The following is a 17,921-nucleotide window of genomic DNA, read 5'->3' as shown; positions in this document are numbered from 1 at the left end:
CTTAATTGGTAATTCAACTACCAAAGGCAAGTCTTCTAATTACTTTCCAATATCAGCCACTCCATTATCTTCTTGATTTGATATGCTAATGCTATAAAGATTTTTGGGCTCAAAAGTCTTTGTTTCAACCGGTACACTAGCTAGCTTTTGAAGATGCAATGTATAGGCCTCTTGAATCTTCTTAACCTTGCTTCTTGTAATCGGTCCTTCGGGTACATGCACGTGATCAGTTGTTCGATTCATATCAGGTAAGGGAGACAGAACGTCGGATTTTCGAACCCTCTCAGATCCGAGAGTGTGAGGACCTTACGAACCAAACAAACACCATAAACGGGATTAAGGGGAGGAGACACGGAAATGTAGGAAAAATGAGAAAAAAGGACGTCGGAACGACGTTACCGAGGAGAGAGAGAGGTCGCCAAAAAATTTCGTGTAACTGAGCGAAGAAGACGAAGTCCGACCCGAGGGCCGGACTCCCGCGAACCGAACCGAGTCCAACCCACTCTAGTCCAAACCTCGACTGACGACACCCTCGCGGCCCAATTGCCTCAGCCCAAACCAGAAAGCCCAATTACGGCCTAACCCATCAGCCGCGACCCGAGACCAAAAACCCAGTCGACCTGAGACCCGCAAGCCCAATCCAATACCCGACGCTCACAGCCCAGCCCACCTGCAGACGTTTGCTTTCAGTCTAGGCCAGATCCATTACTCGCGGTCAACCCAGACTCGCGACTGCAACCGAAAATCCACGCGCTCGACCCGACAACCCGTGCCTCGTCATGAGACCGCTGCACACGCGTTGCCCTCTGGTTGTGCCACATGGCACGTCTGCAACGCGACACCCCTCGGCTCTGGCAGCTTAATTGGCTCGGCGACTTATTTGGCTTAGGAAACATATTTTTGACCTGTTTGTCACTGTTTCGACCCTCCCGGACTTAGTTTCAACCCCGTTTAAGGTAAAATATATCATTTTAAGGTATTTCACAAATTCAAGTTGAAAATTAATTATGTTTGTGAAATACTAACGAAGGTGTCGAATGATCCAATAGGAACCAACCACCAACAGAAGCGTAGGACGTATACGAGGAGCTAGGAGCTTACGTTTATATTTTAGGGAGTACTTCGGCTAACGCCTACCAAGTAAGTGGCTCACCCGTCGTAGGTTACGCGTTGTTTGTTGTATGTTGGCACGTGTCCGTGGATTCGCACGTGTCATTAAATTGTATTTTAGACTGTTCTGCTTAAGTACGTAATCTTGTGAACGTGAATGTATGTTGTTCAGTATGACGTGATATGTAGTGCTTATGACGTTTATGATGTTCCTAAATGATTATGCATGATTGTACGAAATATTTGAATGTAAACAGCATGAAATGTATGACATGAAATACGGTAAATTGCTTGAAATATAACCCCGGTAGGATTATGTATGATACGTAGACTGAAAATGAGAAATGACACGTTAAGCATGAAAGATGATCGCGGGGTTATATTCATTTATGATAAGGTAGAAGTAATGGGGACCTCATGCCACGTATGGACTGTGTGTAGAGTATATGGTACACGTCCAAATTTACCCGTTAGAACAACACCGTAGGAAGACAGATTGAAATATAGGTCCCATCATCTCATTGCATGTGAGTGTTGCATAACCCCGATAGGGGGTTACTTACTGAGTATTCTAGAAATACTCAAGCCTCGTGCTACTATATTTTTCAAATAAAGGCAAGGCACCCATGTGAAATCGACGGCGGCATCGCACATCCCGAGACCGTGGCACATGCATATGATAGTTGTTTTCCATTTCGTAGTATAGGTTAGAATAGGTTGAATTTCGTTTGCATTCAAAGTATAGGTTAGTTTAGGTTGAATTCCGGTTTGCATCATTAGTATAGGTTAGAATAGGTTGAATAGTAATCGCATAATAAATCATAGGGTAGTATAAGACAGTTGTTTCAGTGTTGTTCTTTTTCCTTTCTTTCCCTTTTATTCGTTTTTCACGAGGTAATAAAAGGCCAGCGTAAGTCGCATTCATGATAAGAGCCCATTTAATGTAAATTCCGCATTTCAAGATATAATAATGACCTTAGATTAAATAGGTAAAATTTAGGGTCCTTACAATATGATAAGCTTATGATATATGATATGATTGATATGCATTACGATGAATTGGTATAATGCACAACCCCGATATATACGTGGAGGTATGATAAAATGATATGACATTAAGGAAAAAGAGGGTCTGTTATACATGATAATGAAAGGAAAAAAATGTTGAGACTTCATGCATCATTATGTGTTCATGCATCATGGGATACCCCTTCTCCTTTAATGATGGTACAGAAACGTACGTTACAAAGTAGGGAAATGATCATTATGTTTACCATAATGCTGCTATGACGACCGCTAATCCTAAAAGGTCTTCAATATCAACAGCTGCCAGAGAATGTTCGCCCGACAAGAAAGGGGTTCAGAAGGTGTGCACGAACCGACTAGTGGGACCATACTCGCACGTATTGGTCGTGTGTAAAATAGTAAATACACATCCAATTACCCGCTTAAGATAGCCGCCGAAGGAATATAGACTGATATAATAAATCTCACTCATGATTATATGTGCTTGCACCTAACTCCAATAGCGGGGTCGAGTATTTCTAAAATACTCGACCATTAAAGGTACTTAAAATACTCCTCTTCTCTTGTACGACTAATGGTGACATCATAACCTAGGAGACTGCACACGCATAGAATAGTTTGTCGTTTTAGAGTTAGTATAGGACATTTTCACTCTATGTTACCAAGCTTATATTTTTATGATAAAGTTTTTTATACATTTCCACATAAAATGAAATAGAAATCTAAAATTGTTACACAATAAATAAATCTTTACATACAAATTTAGAGACTAAACTTATAATAAAGACTAAACTTAAAATAAAAACATCGGTAGCACTGATATATACACGTTGCCTTTGAGTGGCAGTGAGTATATATATATATATATATATATATATATATATATATATATTCTAACCAATCTGTTTAGTATTACATGAAAAAAAGGTTACAAAGGCTTTGACAAATTATGCTCGTGATTGTTTAAAAGAGAGGCAATTAAAAAGAATAATCCAAGTTTGAATCTAATAGGTTCCGAGAAAATAGAAATCGAATTTATCTTCAACGGATGAAAGTGTGAATGTAATATGAACATGGAAAAATTCAAAAGCGCCCAAATCTTTTCTAAGTTTCAGGCAAAAAAGCTAACAATACTATACTAAACTATAATTTCAAATGTCAGACATTCGTACAAGTTTCCCATAGAGGATCCGATCGTCTCTTCCAGTATTGCTCTCCAACAATGCACTGTGCACAAGTTCCTGATACATTTGTAGGGGAAGGAAAAGACATTATTATCAAGATTTGTATTCACAAGTACGATGCTAGAATGATGTTATTTCCTACCCACCTTTACATCCCTGTGCGAAAGGAACTTCCCCAAATTGTGGATCATCATTCTCATATCTTCAACCTGATACACCACACAAACTTGACTGTTTAATGTGAATCTTCAATTCCATTACTAGAGAAAATCTGAGTTCGTGTTCCGAATAGAGAAGTTCGAAAGAACAATTAGATTTACCCGAATATACCCAACCAAGTTTCGATCAAAGAACCTGAAAGCCTGTTTCAGAGAACCATAATTAGAAAGAATGAATAAGTTTCCGCAAACTAATTCTAATTTTGAAGAAGTTGGAAAGGTTCATAAAGCACCTGCAGTAGCTCCTTGTCTACCGCTGCTGCCTCTTTGGGAGGCGAAAGCGAAACTTCTTTCTTCTTCGACTCTTCTTCTGCCCCTCTTTTATCGGACTCTGTCGTTTTCTTGCTAAGAGTCTCCTGGTTCAACACCATGGCTTTGTCAGGTTGATTTGCTGCAACTTTTTCAGGCTCAACATTTGCTGTTGCCTTTGCCTCTTCGTTCAATTCAGTCTTGGCATCCTCTCCATTGGTTTGCATTGTAGCATCCTTTTCATCATTAGTTTCAACTGTAGCATCCGTTTCATTCTATTATCACAAGGAAAACATAACATGATCTCAAAATATTATCTCATGAAAAAGAATTTTATAGAATAATTAAACTCAATACATTAGAGATCTAAACTATATAATACAATACATTAGACATAGAAATAAAGTAGAAGAGCACAGGCACACCGCACATTCCAGAGCCTAGACATGAACCTTTCTGAGATGGTCCCGCCTCAAATAATAAACTTAATTTTTGACCTTTAACATTAAATTCACAGTAAGCAGCACATATTTCTTTCCAAATGATTCTGTGATGGGGATGGAAAGAGAGAAAAGAGAGATGCCTCATTATTAGTTGAATTGTGTTGAGAACTTACGTCGCCCAGTTCCTCATCTTCTTCAGGATCTTCTTCTGGGTCTTCACCGTTATCTGTTTCAGTTTCCATCTTTATCTCATCAACATGACCAGCAGAGTCACTCCCCTCCACTGCAGGTGTTTCAGCACCTGCTTGAGATAGATGTAATGTTTCTGGTTCGATAGATTGATTTTCAATAGGAATGTCGGTAGTCTTTGGCCGTTTCGGTGATGATTTGTCTTCCCCCTTTTGGATTTCTTCACGTTGCCTCTTTCGCTGATTTCTCTTTGCCACAAATTTGGCACGCAATTTCTATTGCCAACATAAAAGATAGAATAAATATGTAAAGCTTTAATCATCAGAACAATAATTTAACTGACTCAAACAAACCTGGAGGAAAGTTAAAATACGGGATCCCATCTGATACTGAAGCATTTCATAGAGTGATTCAGCAAAGAGTGAAAGCTGTGAAGGGAAAAGAAAACGCAATGTAAGTATAGCAATAAACCAGTAAATATTGCCTTCAATCAGTAAGTAAGAAGATTTTAACAGAAAATTTTTAGGAAGAGAAGACAGTGAATATCTTCCTATCTGCAGGACGGGTACCTCAAAAGTTGATTCTTCAATGTCTTTGTCTGTATACTCCAAGAGTGAGTCAAGGGAAAGCGACAATGACCGAAACTGTATTGCATATTGAAACAAGTGATATAATTAAGATATGTTGTTGTAGGATCAATGTCAAACTGTTAATGTAAATGGATCTGGCTAAAATCAACCTACTTTGGAATCCTTGCTGCATTTTGTCTGTAGTATCAACCCCGGATGTCGATGAGGTTCTTCAGGCTTTCTCTTTTCTTTTAATTCTTTGTTTGGTTTGCTTCTAGACTCGTCTTTACCCATTTTCTCTTTCTCATCTTTTGATTGTTCGCTATCTCTAGATTTTTCTCTCTTTCTGTTACCGCTATCCTTCTCACCAACTTTTTGTTTGTCAATCGAATTGGTCACAGGACTGATTTCCTTGCCAGTTTCATTGTCATTCTTCACATTCTCTTTCTCAGCCTTATTCAAACTTACAGAATCACGAGGTTTCAATGAAGTAGGCGATGTCGACTTTGATTGAGGAATCATCGTTTCTTGTTTATCATCTATAGTGGACTTCTCCACATCCTGTGTTTCATCTGTTGTAACCTTCTTCTCGTTCCCATCACCATCTTCATCTTTTTTAGAAACTTCCTCGCTAGATACCACAGCAGTAACTTTTTTTTTAGGAACCCTCTTAATAACTTTCTTTTTCACAGTTGTTTTCACAACAGTAGTATCTTGACCCACTGTTGCATGGAGGTCTGAATTATCCTTAGACTTATCCTCAGAGCAGTCCATTTCATTTTCTACTTTTGGAAGTATATCTTTATTTTTTTCATTTTGAGGACTTTTGCCCACCCGTTTAGTTACCTTTTTCCTTCCAAATGTCTTCACAGCAGGAGAATCACTGGAAGGTTGATCCGAAGGAATGTCAGAGTTCTTCTCTCCACTAGCCTTTTCATCCAGCTTGACATTATTCTTGCTGGCTACATCACCAACCGTTTTGGCCTTTTTGACAATCTTCTTGACAATCTTCTTTTTTCCAGATTTCACAGTGCCAACTTTCTGTGTATCACCAGCAGCTTCTCCTTGATCTGGTTTCTCAACATTCTCAGCATCCTTGCTTTCATTACCCCTTCCCTCGGATGTATTCCTTTTGTCTCCGTTGTCACTCTTTTCCTTTTCATCTATGTCTGCTTGATTGGTTGACACCTTATCATCTTCCATCCCTTCCTTTGCCTCCTTGGATATCTGAGAATTCAACATTGTTATATTAGTGCAGAAATATAAAAAGAAAATCCTGAGTCATAAATTTAGTATGAGACAAAAGGCTGCCATGTTATCCAAGGCTTGGAAATACAAGGATAATGAATTAGTAAAGGACTAAACAAAAATGCGCCCCACAAGAAAGGCTAGTTTTTAACTTCCTAAGAGCAATGCAGAATAAACTTCAAATAGATAACTTCTATTTGGAAAAGCACACAATACCAATATATATATACATATAGGCTTGAAAGGAATCAAGGAATCTTAAGGATGGTAAATTATATATACAAATTCCAGTAAATTATATAAATAGGAAATTCATAATATTATTGCATGTTTGGCAATCTCTGTCCTATTAAAAGTTTATCCCAATAATGACACAGCAGCTGGAATATCATCCTTGTCTTTTGGAATGATCCAGTCCAAGTTGCCATTAAACATGGAAGCATTTAAAAAGTTGTTTTCATTAATACCTTGCTAACAGCCACAAGTTCTTCAGAAAAATAATGCCCCAATATTCATGGAAGCTTCTACTTAAAGCAATATAAACACCAACCTCCTTTTTCAGTACAATGTGACGCTCTCTCTCAGCAACAGTCTTTTTATGTGCAAGCCATTGTTCCTTCCACACATTTAATGAAGGGAGACAATCAGACAAATCTGGAACAAGTAGTACAGAGACTTCTTTATGGCTGAAAACCCCATCCTTGCCATATCTATCATAATGTATCTGATGAGACAAATACCCTCTAGTGTCAGCACTTTAATCTTGAAAAATAAACAAAATTAGATACTCAATATACGAGCACAAAACACAATCAGGGATTAACAGTATTGTACATACGAACCTCTAGGAAACGATTCCAATGGTGGCAGTTTTGCAAGTCTAGTTGCGTAACATCCTTTGCATATCTGGATATGAAGAAGGCACAAGTAAGACAAAACAGCAATGCTCTCTCTCTCGCATACAAACACAAGTAGGACATAGCACAAACCTAAGGGCCGTTTGAACTAAAGCGTCAGCATCAACTGAAGGATCACCACCATCAGACGATTGCCATGGACCACCAATTGCCATGAAACTGCGGTCTTTCTTAAGAATGGCAAACCTAAGGATATTGCAAAAGTGGGGTATGCGGTCTTCGGAACTTCTCTCAGATGATAACTCCTCAAGAGCATTTTTGCTGATACCACTCATCAAAATAATCTGATCCAGGAGATAATATAAATACATAAGCACCAGGATACTAAACTATTTTTTCTTCACCTGGTTTAAATTCAAAATGAATGTGAAGAGGAGAATAAAAACTAAAATGATCCATCGCAATGAGAAAAATATGTTCAGATAAAGTTGTTCATGTACAACTTGACCAGTCTTTTTTGTGAATTAATGCATGTATCTACTATGATTCATTAGCATCCACTTCATCTTCCTCATTCTGCATACATAATTTAGGTGGCTAAAAACAAAGTGGTTAAATCTTCAATGCTCAAGCAGGGTTTCCAAAACTTGGTCCATAATAAAACCTTTATTGGCCTTCTAGCTAAGAACAAGTGTAGTGTCTGTTCTTATCGGAAAAAAATTGGACAATAAAACATCATTTTCCTCCATTCAAATATAACAGAGAACAGCAGCAGCAAGCATATCTCCAAAGAAAACATTTCCTTGTCCTTGGTATATCTTCAATATACATCTTTCAGGGAAATAAATTTGTGTTCTAACATTTGTAAGGACATAAAAAAAATAAATAAATAAATAAATAAATAACCAAAATTTTTAAGGGGACAATGCAAGAAGAAAAGGACCATTAAAGATGGTGAAGGCATAAATTGGCCAGCAGATTATACTTCTTTGAATAACACACTGAAAATCAGAGAACAAAAAAGTTTGCAGAAGGGACAAGAACATAAAGGGATATTTCATGAGAAACAGAGTGATTGTAGAAAACATTAGAGAGATGTTCCAAGCAACCTACCTTCACATTCCATACTATATTCATATGATCTGATTTCTCAGGTTCTCTAGCCTTAAGCTCATCGGAAAGCACTTTTGAGCCAGATACAGTCCCTTCTTCAATAAAATCATGTTCGAAACTGTAGCAACAAGAAGGAATTAGATTGCCATTTTTCTTTCCTAATACACTCTTTCATCAACAATCGATTATTCAAAACTCAGAATCATAAAATCCACAAGTATGCAAAGAGGAGACAGATGCTCGAGAAACTCTCTTATAAATAAAAAAAATTAAAATTAAAAAAAATCAGGTAATTATATAGCGTTGGAAAATTAGGAGATAGGTTAAATTTCTGTTTTTATCATGTCACCTCGTCCTTGATGAAATAAATGAAACCTTTGCTGATGATTTTTGTTTTTCATAAAACCCAGAAGCTCCATCAAAGTGGCAGAACCCGCATTGAGAGGAAAATAAAAAAAAATAAAATAAAAATGCAACTTGTGCTTGATGCAGAATAAGCGTGGACAAAGACATGCACAAAGTAGATAGAAATAAAATGCTCAACCCAAATAAGCCATATAATACAATTTCCAACCGTCAGCTTTGACAGAAGGAAGAGTGGGGGAAATAAAAATGAGCATGAACTCTCTCGAAGAAGCTACAAGAAAAGTTTCAAACTACATGAGGAAAAGATAAATACCTGACAGGAGTATGAAGGGAAAGGTTGAGTGTCTCCTTTGGCCAATTCACAATAACCTAGATTAACTGAAAACATCAGGTCCAAAGATCCACCATCAATCAATTATGAAATCTCCTAAAACACGTAAAACATGATGTATGCACCTTTGAAAACTCTGGGGATACAAAGAGTCGGGGATATCGCTTTTCTAATGACAAATAATCCCGCTGTACATCTATTAAACTGTGCGCGTACACCTGCAAGTGATGGAAGGCAAGAATCGAATCTTTGGTTGCAACAGAAAGAAAACCACAATCATGCAAAAGTAAGAAGAAAGCTCAAAGAACAGATAAACAAGCATTCCCTTGGGGAAGTAAAAACAATTTTATTTCATGAGATTATCACAATCCTAACATGTTCTTACCAATCATTATACATACGGGAAAAATTAAAGATCATTCAAGTCAAATTAAAACGAAAAACAAATAATTCCAGCATTTTTAGATAAACAACGGATGTACAAGATAAAGATCAACTCCAAATGTATTCCAGGAGCTCAGAAGATTGGCCACGCTGCTCCCAGAAACAAGGCATGATCTTATCACGATTGCAAAACGAACTATATGCTTTAAAAAGCAGATGGTTAAAGAAGAATGGGGACTCAAGGGGAAATGAGCAAATGGAATCCAAGTAATAATGGAATCAAATAGGGGGGGAAAAAAGAAATGTCAGAGTAATTTGTTCCACAAAAGTGGGAAAGTGGAGGTAGGCAATGAACAAATGGAATCTTGTTGGAGCAAATAGAGGACTGAACAAGAAAATTGCAAGAGAAACTTTTGAAACATGAAGAATCTCGGAAACCCTTGTTTTTGCCAAGGAAGGTAATGAACAAACGGAATCCAAGCAACCAATGAAAAACAAAACAAGAAAACCAATGGGGAAAAACAAATTCTGGAAAGTGAGGGAACTCTGAATCAGATGCAACAATATACAAAAGGGGGAGAAGAACCAAGGTTTAGATAATTTGAGGCTTCCACACTAATTCCAGAGCCAAGAAGCAATGGAGAGAATGAGGAGAAAATCTGGAGCAAGCGAATTAAATCCTATAAAGCCCAGCCCCTAAAGTACTCGAACAGGAAGGAACCAGATATTTAATGAGATATATCTTGTCAAAATCATTGAATGACTGAGCTCCAGATCTTTTTACCTTGCAGACATATTCTCTCCTTTTTTCTTTAACAGGTGAGTGATGCCTTCAGCATTAAAGAACACCGAGTTAGTTAAAACGGACCAATAAAAGATTCTGCATGGGGAACTATAGGAGGATCAAATAAACATCAAGATCCACCTATGCAAAGCTTCAAAATGCGGAGAATCTCGGCGTAATGGTCTCCTCTCCTTTGACAAAGAGGAACCATGTCTGTCCTTAGAAACTCTTGGTGGAGTGCGTTCACGCCTAATTTCAGGCCCACATTTGAGATCTCTGTCTCTTTCTTTCTGCCTTTCCAAGATGCGCTCTCTTTCCCGTTCTCTTTCCCGTTCTCTTTCTCGTTCTCTATCCCGTTCACGTTCACGTTCTCGCCGTTCACGTTCACGTTCACGTTCCCGTTCCCGTTCCCGTTCTCGTTCGCGTGCCTTCTCCCTGTCTCTTTCTTTCTCTCTCATGCGAAAACGCTCCCTTTGGTGATCCTCCCCCCTAAGCTCGAATTCCCGAAGATAACCAGCTCTATTATCTTTGTGCTCATCCATCCTTGGATGGCTTTTACGTGTCAACATACTACCTGAATAATCTGACTCAAGAGAAGTTCCATGAAGGCCCTTCCCTGCAGCATAGTCTCTACCTGGTGGCAAGCTCACTCCATAACCTGGATTTGATGAACTCTGGGTGTAGATAAGTTCATCCACATTTCTACGCGGAGCAGCCCCTAAAATTGATGTCGAGTGTTGTCCACCATAAGAAGCATTAAGCACTGACACATTGCGAGGATCGGCATCTACTCTTACTCCATAAGAGAGAAGTTCTTGGGTGGAATGACGACTAACAGCAGCCTTTGCTGCAAGATAATCATTTTGTCTGCCAGAAATGTCCGGCTACTTAGCGTCATAAGAAACAGACAATCATCTCATTCATTGTATAGATTAACACAAATAAAAGAAGAATGAAAAACCTGAAGAATTTAGCTGTTATATCTTTTTGACTATTGGATGAGTCATACAACCACAGACTTCCAAATTTCCATAGGAAAAGCAAACCAACCTTGTCTAAATGCAACAAAAAAATGTGCTGACAAAAGTACGGTACCTTGAGCTCCCATCAAGGGCATCTGCTGATTGCAGAGATTGAGCTTTTAGCAACTGCTCTTGACGAAGCAAGGACATCTGGTCAACACGGTCATACGAGTCAGCCTGTTGGAATACAATAGAGAGAATACCATCAAGAAAACATGCAGAAACTGAATAACCAAAGCTCATTTTCTGAAAAAAAAAAAAAAAAAACTTGAGAAAGAAACAAAGTATGGCCAAAAAAAATTTCCTATAGAAACCATACATGACGTTGATGCCCAAAGCCAACAGTAGATTCAGAAAATCTACCAGCTGCATCAGTTTTCAAATCCCTCCCTAAATAAGCACTCTGATGCTCACTATATTGCCGCCTATCAAGAGTAGGATATTCAGTGACCTTTTCAGTGAACAACTGATCAGTTCTATGACCATAGCCATGGTTTGAAGATGATATATAGTCACTTGACAGATACTTGGGGGAATCAGGAACGGCTGGGGCATAGCCTCCTCGACCGTCCAAAGCTGATGCCACACTACTCCCTTTGGCACTCAGTGGAGGACCCTGTATTCAGAAAAATAGCTCAATAATTTAGTTGATGCTGGATAATAAGAAACTGGCGATACTAAGACAAAGAAACCTCTAATGCAAAATGTAATATGCAATTCCAATTTTTGAACATTATTATAAAATCTACAGAAACAACTAATTGATAACTCATAGACGCAACAAATTAACTATCTGCAAAAGAGAGTTGCTGTCCTCAAAACTCATATTCAGATGGCTATTGATTATGTTACAGCCAAACCATCCAAAAAAAAAAAGGTATTCATGCTTCTAGTAAGAAATTCTCAACCAAAATAGGCTAGCTCGCCTAGCCTTCGGTAACACGCTAATCAAATCAAGCCCATGAAGTAACACAAAAACAAGAATACGATAAAGAAACAAGTGAAAGATGGTAGAAATATGTCTTCTAGTTTCTTTTTCCCATAATTTTCCTTCGCTATTACTCAATAATTTTCTGTATTCTTTGTCTATTTCCCTAATCTTTTAGATATTGTTTCCAATTATAATTTTAAAAGTTGTGGTTTTACAATAAGAATACAGAGCTAGGAATACAATATTATTCAATTTATGATTTCATTCCATTTAAAATGAGGCTCTCAAGGCTTACACCACACCTTTCTATTAGAAAGGCCTCGAAGCCACCTTCACCGTCTTTGGATGTGCAATTAGAGCTTTTATATGGCATTTTTTTTTAGAAAGAAACTCAAGATGGTGCTCTCTTAGTGCAGATTGAAGCCCATAAATAGTTTTAGCAATGTCCTCCATTATTGATAACATGTTGAAGTGTCTTACAAAAATCTTTTTTTACGAATAACATCCCTTCTTTCATCAACCTATATGGAGCTCTCGTGNTGTTGGAAAGAAACTCAAGATGGTGCTCTCTTAGTGCAGATTGAAGCCCAAATAGTTTTAGCAATGTCCTCCATTATTGATAACATGTTGAAGTGTCTTACAAAAATCTTTTTTTACAAATAACATCCCTTCTTTCATCAACCTATATGGAGCTCTCGTGCAAAAGTTTTCTTAGGAGGGAATTTCTTCTACCCTGACCCACAAGGTTGATTTCTTTATTTCTTTATATATATCTATATATATATATAGTTTTTAGGCTAAAAAATTATTTACTCTTGTAACTAAAAAGATACACTTGAGGCCTTTTTTTATATGAACCACCACACTTCATTGACGGAAAAAAAATGAAAGAATACAGAGGCATCAAAAAACAAATGAGGCCTATTTTGTATGTATCTTTTGGTTTCTCTCCCAGTTATGAACTTTAGGGTATAAATTGCTACTTTCCACTGATATATTAAAAGTGAATTTCATGTTTCAAAGGAAGGGAAAGTACTTTGGTCTAAATGTGGAAGCTAAGAACCTTGCTGCAGATCGTTCATATACACAAGGAAGTTGTTGTTGAAACAATTGGGCCCAATGTTTGCATGACCAACCTACTAAAAATTCTTAACATATCCAATACATTTAATGTTCCAAATTCATCTAAATATCAACTTCCACAGATTTGCCTAGTGGCCATTGAGGCTAGTGGAAAAATAAATGATCTTTAAAAGGAACGGGTTCACAAACCATGATAACCACTTACCTGGGGTTTAAATCCTATGAGTTTCCTAGACAAACAAATTTTGCAAGGTCAGTAGCTGTGATTGAGATTAGGCAAGGAATACTCACAGTTCTTAATTGAGGACAAAATTGTTTCTGAAAAGAGAAAATGAATGGACTTTCAGTAAGGATCTTAAATCCAGAAGATCATAACCATATTTTGTTTCACTGTCCATATTTTGTTTCACTTTCCATATTCATATATTGGTGGAATGCTTTTTTCCCATCAATATAATATGAGTGAGATTTCGGAGAGGATTCCTGCTCAATTTAGCACCTCCTTTGCAGTCCATCTCTTTCACAAAAGCTAAGATTCTTTGAATTGATGCTACCAAAGCAAACCTATAGGAGATTTGGTGGGAAAGAAATCAAATAAATTTAGATTAATTCCTTAATGGTGTAGATCATTTTGAATTAATTAAGGTCAAAGGTTCTCCTTGGAATTCCTTGTATAATATTTATGTTGTCTAATTTCTTAATGATATTTCCAACAATTGGGGGGCTTCTTTTCTAGGGGCGATCTTTAGTTTTCCCTTTTCTTTTTTTCTTATTGTTTCTCAGTCTACACTTTGTAGACTTTGAAGCTTTTGTACTCCTTTTTATCTTTTCAATCATCAATAAAAAGTATTATTTCTCATTTAAAAAAACATACATTCAAAATGTATGTTTTCAGATTCTTATACGCTGTAATCAGATTCTTATACGCTGTAATCAGATTCTTCGCAAGCACCCATCTTTACCCTATGATATAATTGGAGCGTTCCTTCCTTATTGGGAAGGTTGCTACGTTGCTATGTTAGTCAAGAACTATCTTTAACCAAAGGTAACTAAGAGGTATTCTATTTATTTATCAGACACCAATTTGTAACCAGCTTCCCCCCTTATAAGAAGGTAGGGATATTTGCAATCTAATGGACTGAATCTTAATAAAGTACTTTATAAATTTCACAAGAACACAACATTGGAAAGAGTGCAAGCTCAAGGAAAAGGGCAATAAATCTTCACCATAACATGAACAGAACGTTTGAACAAAACCATGATGATTGTCAATTCTTTCATACTATGAAATCCACTTCCCCATATCCTAGTAAATTTAGGCTAAGCAACTCACTGGCTTAAAAGATGTGATACAAGAATAATATAATAGTCCAAGGGAAAATACAATCAAATGAGCGAGAACCCAACCTGTGGTTTGCTACTCAATGCAACTGAGCTGTACACAGAACTATACTGCCCTCCATAATGAGTGGTGCTTGATGGATGTGACCTATATGCAGTATCAGCTTCCTGTGAAGCTCCCAACATTGAGGAGTGCCTAGAGGCCATGGAGTGCTGTTGCGAGTCAGGTCCCCCAACAGAATTCCCAGGGTAGACACTACCCAACTACAAAAGCACCAGAAAATTGTCATAATATGAGAACAAGGACGAAAGTAGAAATAAAAGTTTACAAATCCACAAAAAAAGAAAAAGGAGGAATAATCATTTCCTATTTTTTCGGTACAACAATTGTAGAGTGTGGAGATTTGAATCTCTAAACTCAAGGGGAGGAGTATACTCTGATCATGTTGACAAAAATCATTTCCCATTTTTATACTTCCTTATACTTAAATATCCCTGAAAACAGACATAAACTATTGAATGTTGAAATAAAAGGAATGGAAAACCGCATAACACGATATTCATCAATGCTAGATTTATACAAAGAAAATAGAAGGTCAAAATAATGGGTAAGCTATCCGCTACTGAAAATAGAACATGGAGAAACGTTATCGAGTCAACAGCGTTTGCTAAACCCAAACCAAAACAGGTTTTCAGCGCATGAGAGAACTAGATATATCACATAACACACGTCCTGAACAAAATTGTAACCACGACATGGTAACTTGGAGAGCGTATCACACCATCAAAAATTGACGATTGGGGTGCCAAAATAAAATGTCAAGATAATGTTAAGGTACAGAAGACATGCAGAAATTGAATATAAAAAGGAAAACGTATCAATCGATCAAAAATCGACGATCAAATCCATGATTACGGTTTGAAAGACATGCAGAAGTGGAAAAGAAAGCGGAGAGCGTACATTTTGGCCATATCCAGTCTGCGCAGCATATGATGACTGCTGTCCGTAGTTACCACTGCCTCTAGACGAGTACATATTCTATCACGTTCAGCAACAACGGAGGAACCCTAAGGTGAAAATCCAAGAAGCTATAAATTAGAAATTCTCGTTTGAAGGATTAAGCCATCGTCACACCGAAATTGACAGCACCATGACATTATAAGGGAGATTGAAACTTGAAAAGTGGCATCAAGATTACCAAACGGAGGAATAATGATCGAAGATTAATTGATTCTGGGTCGAGAGATACGATACTCGAACCCAACGAACTGAAGCTCGTCAATAAGGCTTGGCGAGTTATATAAGAAACCCTAACACCAAGAAGATGGACTGGGAAGCTTACAGATTTGATTTATATTATCTCCACTTAAAATATTATTTTAGTCTTATTTTGAACATTTAATATTTTAATGTCCGTTAAATCCTAATTTTAGTATCTTCTATTTATTAATTTATTGTCAATTCTCAAAAGAAAATTAATATGCATACTTTTCATTTTTTTTATTTTTTTCTATTTGAATACGAAACATGAAAAAAAAAAATGAAAATCAACGCATACTACTGTCTACCGGACTTTAGGGTAGTACATGGTTTGAGTATTTTAAGAAATACTCATCAAGTCACCCCACTGTTGGGGTTAGTAATGCTATCACACACATAACATGATTGGGACTTATCCTTTAAAATCGTAACATGACCTTAAGTTCTTTCAAGTTTTGGGCAGGGTTGGATGTATGGTACTTCCCCACACACGACCCACGTACGATAAAAAATTTTAGTGTTCTTGCCTTGAGATATTTGATTAACAAGGTAATTCAAATCTTACTTTCTTTTGAAGTTATCATTAGGGTTGTATATTCTTACCTTTCCTTTAGCCAAGGGCTAAGTTTCTTTGAATTTTGTGTAATTTAGATTGCATGTTAGAATCATTCAAACTTGACATGATCATTCTTGCTTGTACTGATTCCTTATCAAAAGCCTTGGATGCAAGTTTCAGACTACACAACTTGAAGTGTATGAAGCCTTAGCATAGGTATTTAGACTATATTGTTTGCGACATATGAAGTATTGGACAAAAATTTTCAGATCGTGTCGCTTGGAACATATGAAGTCTGGACATAGGTCTTAGACTACATCGCTTAGAACGTAAGAAGCCTCGAGTGTAGATTTCAAACTGTATCGTAAGGAACACATGAAGCCTTGGATATAGCATTATACTACGTTGTTTGAAACACATGAAGTCTTTGACGTAGGTTAAAATTGTGTGACTTAAAACACATAAAGTCTTGGAAACAGGTTGTCAAAGTTCATGTCTTGTACCCTAAATCTTAGGGGAGTGTCACAGGGAACTAAAAGAGAAATAAGAACCAGAACCAAGACACAAAATCAAGGTCAAGGACTAGAATATGGATCAAGATCAAGTTTCCGGAACTAAAAACCCAGAACCTCATAACTAAGGTCCAAGGTCATTAGGCAAGATTATAGCAAGAACTCGGAACTCAAGAATAAAACCTAGGGACCTAAGTTCTCAGGACAAGAACAAAAACATGACAAGAAAGAGTGTGGTACCCTAGCATACCTTAAGGACATGATTAAAAGCCTACAAGTAGGCTACTTAGTTATTGTACTCATTCTTATTCTCCCATGTTATTCACATGACAAGAAAAAGCTGGTCGAGGATGGAAGAAGATCTGGATCAGGTGCATTACCCATCCACACCCTTTTTTTTTAATTGTTTTAAGTTGTTTACTAACCCATTGTATTCAAATTTTATTTTGAATTCGTAAATAAAATGTATTTATATTTTATTTTAAAAAGTAAAAAATTATAACATCTATTTTTCTAGTTTTTAACAAGTTACGACTCGTAAAAATCGGGTCGTGACAATATATGAGCTTAAAGTCGAAATCCTAATTTGAAAACCTAAATTGAGCAATTTAAAGCCGTCGGTGAAAATTTTTGGTCAAGGTCAATATTTTTCTACATTATTGTGAGGAATGATCAAATTTGATGGTTTTGGCAGGTATGATCCCTAGCAACACTAAAAAATGGTTTGTGTTGACATATTTTAGGCTCACTTTCCTTCTAGGTACGACGACTTTTTGTTTGTGTTTTAGGGCCGTTCAGAAAAAAAACTATTATTTTTTCTAATATCTTAATTTTTTCATACGAAAAAGTACTAGGACTTATATTTAGAAGAAAAAGAGCCTATAACGGCATATATGAGCTTAAAATCAAAACCCTAATTCAGAAACCCAATTTGGGAAATTTAGAGCATTCAGTGCAAAAAACAGAGTTATGGTCAATATTTTTTAACATTGTTGTGAGGAATGTTCAATTTTGGTGGTTTTGACACGTATGATCATTAGCCAAGACATAAAATAAGTTTTGCTCTTGGCCAATTTTCGGATCATTTTTCATTTGGGGTACTATTGCTAACTTTTTGTTCGTACTTTAGGGGTAGTTTTGAAAG

The 17,921-nt window shown here is 37.0% G+C and overlaps 1 protein-coding gene across 3 annotated transcripts; it reads right to left on the bottom strand.

The window, feature by feature from the left end:
* Positions 1-3,133: 3,133 nt before the first annotated feature.
* Positions 3,134-15,787, bottom strand: LOC111783995 (cell division cycle and apoptosis regulator protein 1-like). 3 transcript variants are annotated; one of them, XM_023664815.1, is made up of 21 exons: positions 15,648-15,785; positions 15,410-15,516; positions 14,515-14,712; positions 11,413-11,709; positions 11,167-11,270; positions 10,213-10,938; positions 10,072-10,117; positions 9,029-9,121; positions 8,886-8,941; positions 8,207-8,324; positions 7,226-7,437; positions 7,079-7,142; positions 6,787-6,960; positions 5,163-6,215; positions 4,989-5,063; positions 4,773-4,847; positions 4,404-4,694; positions 3,772-4,062; positions 3,641-3,682; positions 3,467-3,529; positions 3,134-3,377 (listed from the first exon to the last, which is right to left on the bottom strand). In XM_023664815.1, exons 2-21 carry the CDS (start codon positions 15,482-15,484, stop codon positions 3,288-3,290), a joined length of 4,143 nt encoding a protein of 1,380 aa, XP_023520583.1. In that variant the 5' UTR covers positions 15,485-15,516; positions 15,648-15,785; the 3' UTR covers positions 3,134-3,287. The 3 variants fall into 3 exon arrangements, with proteins under 3 accessions (XP_023520583.1, XP_023520584.1, XP_023520585.1); XM_023664816.1 differs by having other exon boundaries at positions 15,410-15,785; XM_023664817.1 differs by lacking the exons at positions 3,134-3,377; positions 3,467-3,529; positions 3,641-3,682 and having other exon boundaries at positions 3,840-4,043; positions 15,648-15,787.
* Positions 15,788-17,921: the final 2,134 nt, after the last annotated feature.

The sequence above is a fragment of the Cucurbita pepo genome, unplaced genomic scaffold, assembly GCF_002806865.2.
Source record: "Cucurbita pepo subsp. pepo cultivar mu-cu-16 unplaced genomic scaffold, ASM280686v2 Cp4.1_scaffold000136, whole genome shotgun sequence".
Classification (NCBI taxonomy): domain Eukaryota; kingdom Viridiplantae; phylum Streptophyta; class Magnoliopsida; order Cucurbitales; family Cucurbitaceae; genus Cucurbita; species Cucurbita pepo.
The sequence above is the reverse complement of the archived record's forward strand: the minus strand, read 5'-3'. Positions and strand labels throughout refer to the sequence as shown.

What these genes read in the sequence shown, in the direction of transcription:
- LOC111783995 (XM_023664816.1), bottom strand. Translation starts at nt 15,484, where the DNA reads ATGTACTCGTCTAGAGGCAGTGGTAACTACGGACAGCAGTCATCATAT. An exon ending in TTAGTTCAAACGGCCCTTAG is followed by an intron (nt 7,143 to 7,225) that starts GTTTGTGCTATG and finishes CTTCATATCCAG; the next exon opens with ATATGCAAAGGATGTTACGC. An exon ending in ATTGGAATCGTTTCCTAGAG is followed by an intron (nt 6,961 to 7,078) that starts GTTCGTATGTAC and finishes TTGTCTCATCAG; the next exon opens with ATACATTATGATAGATATGG.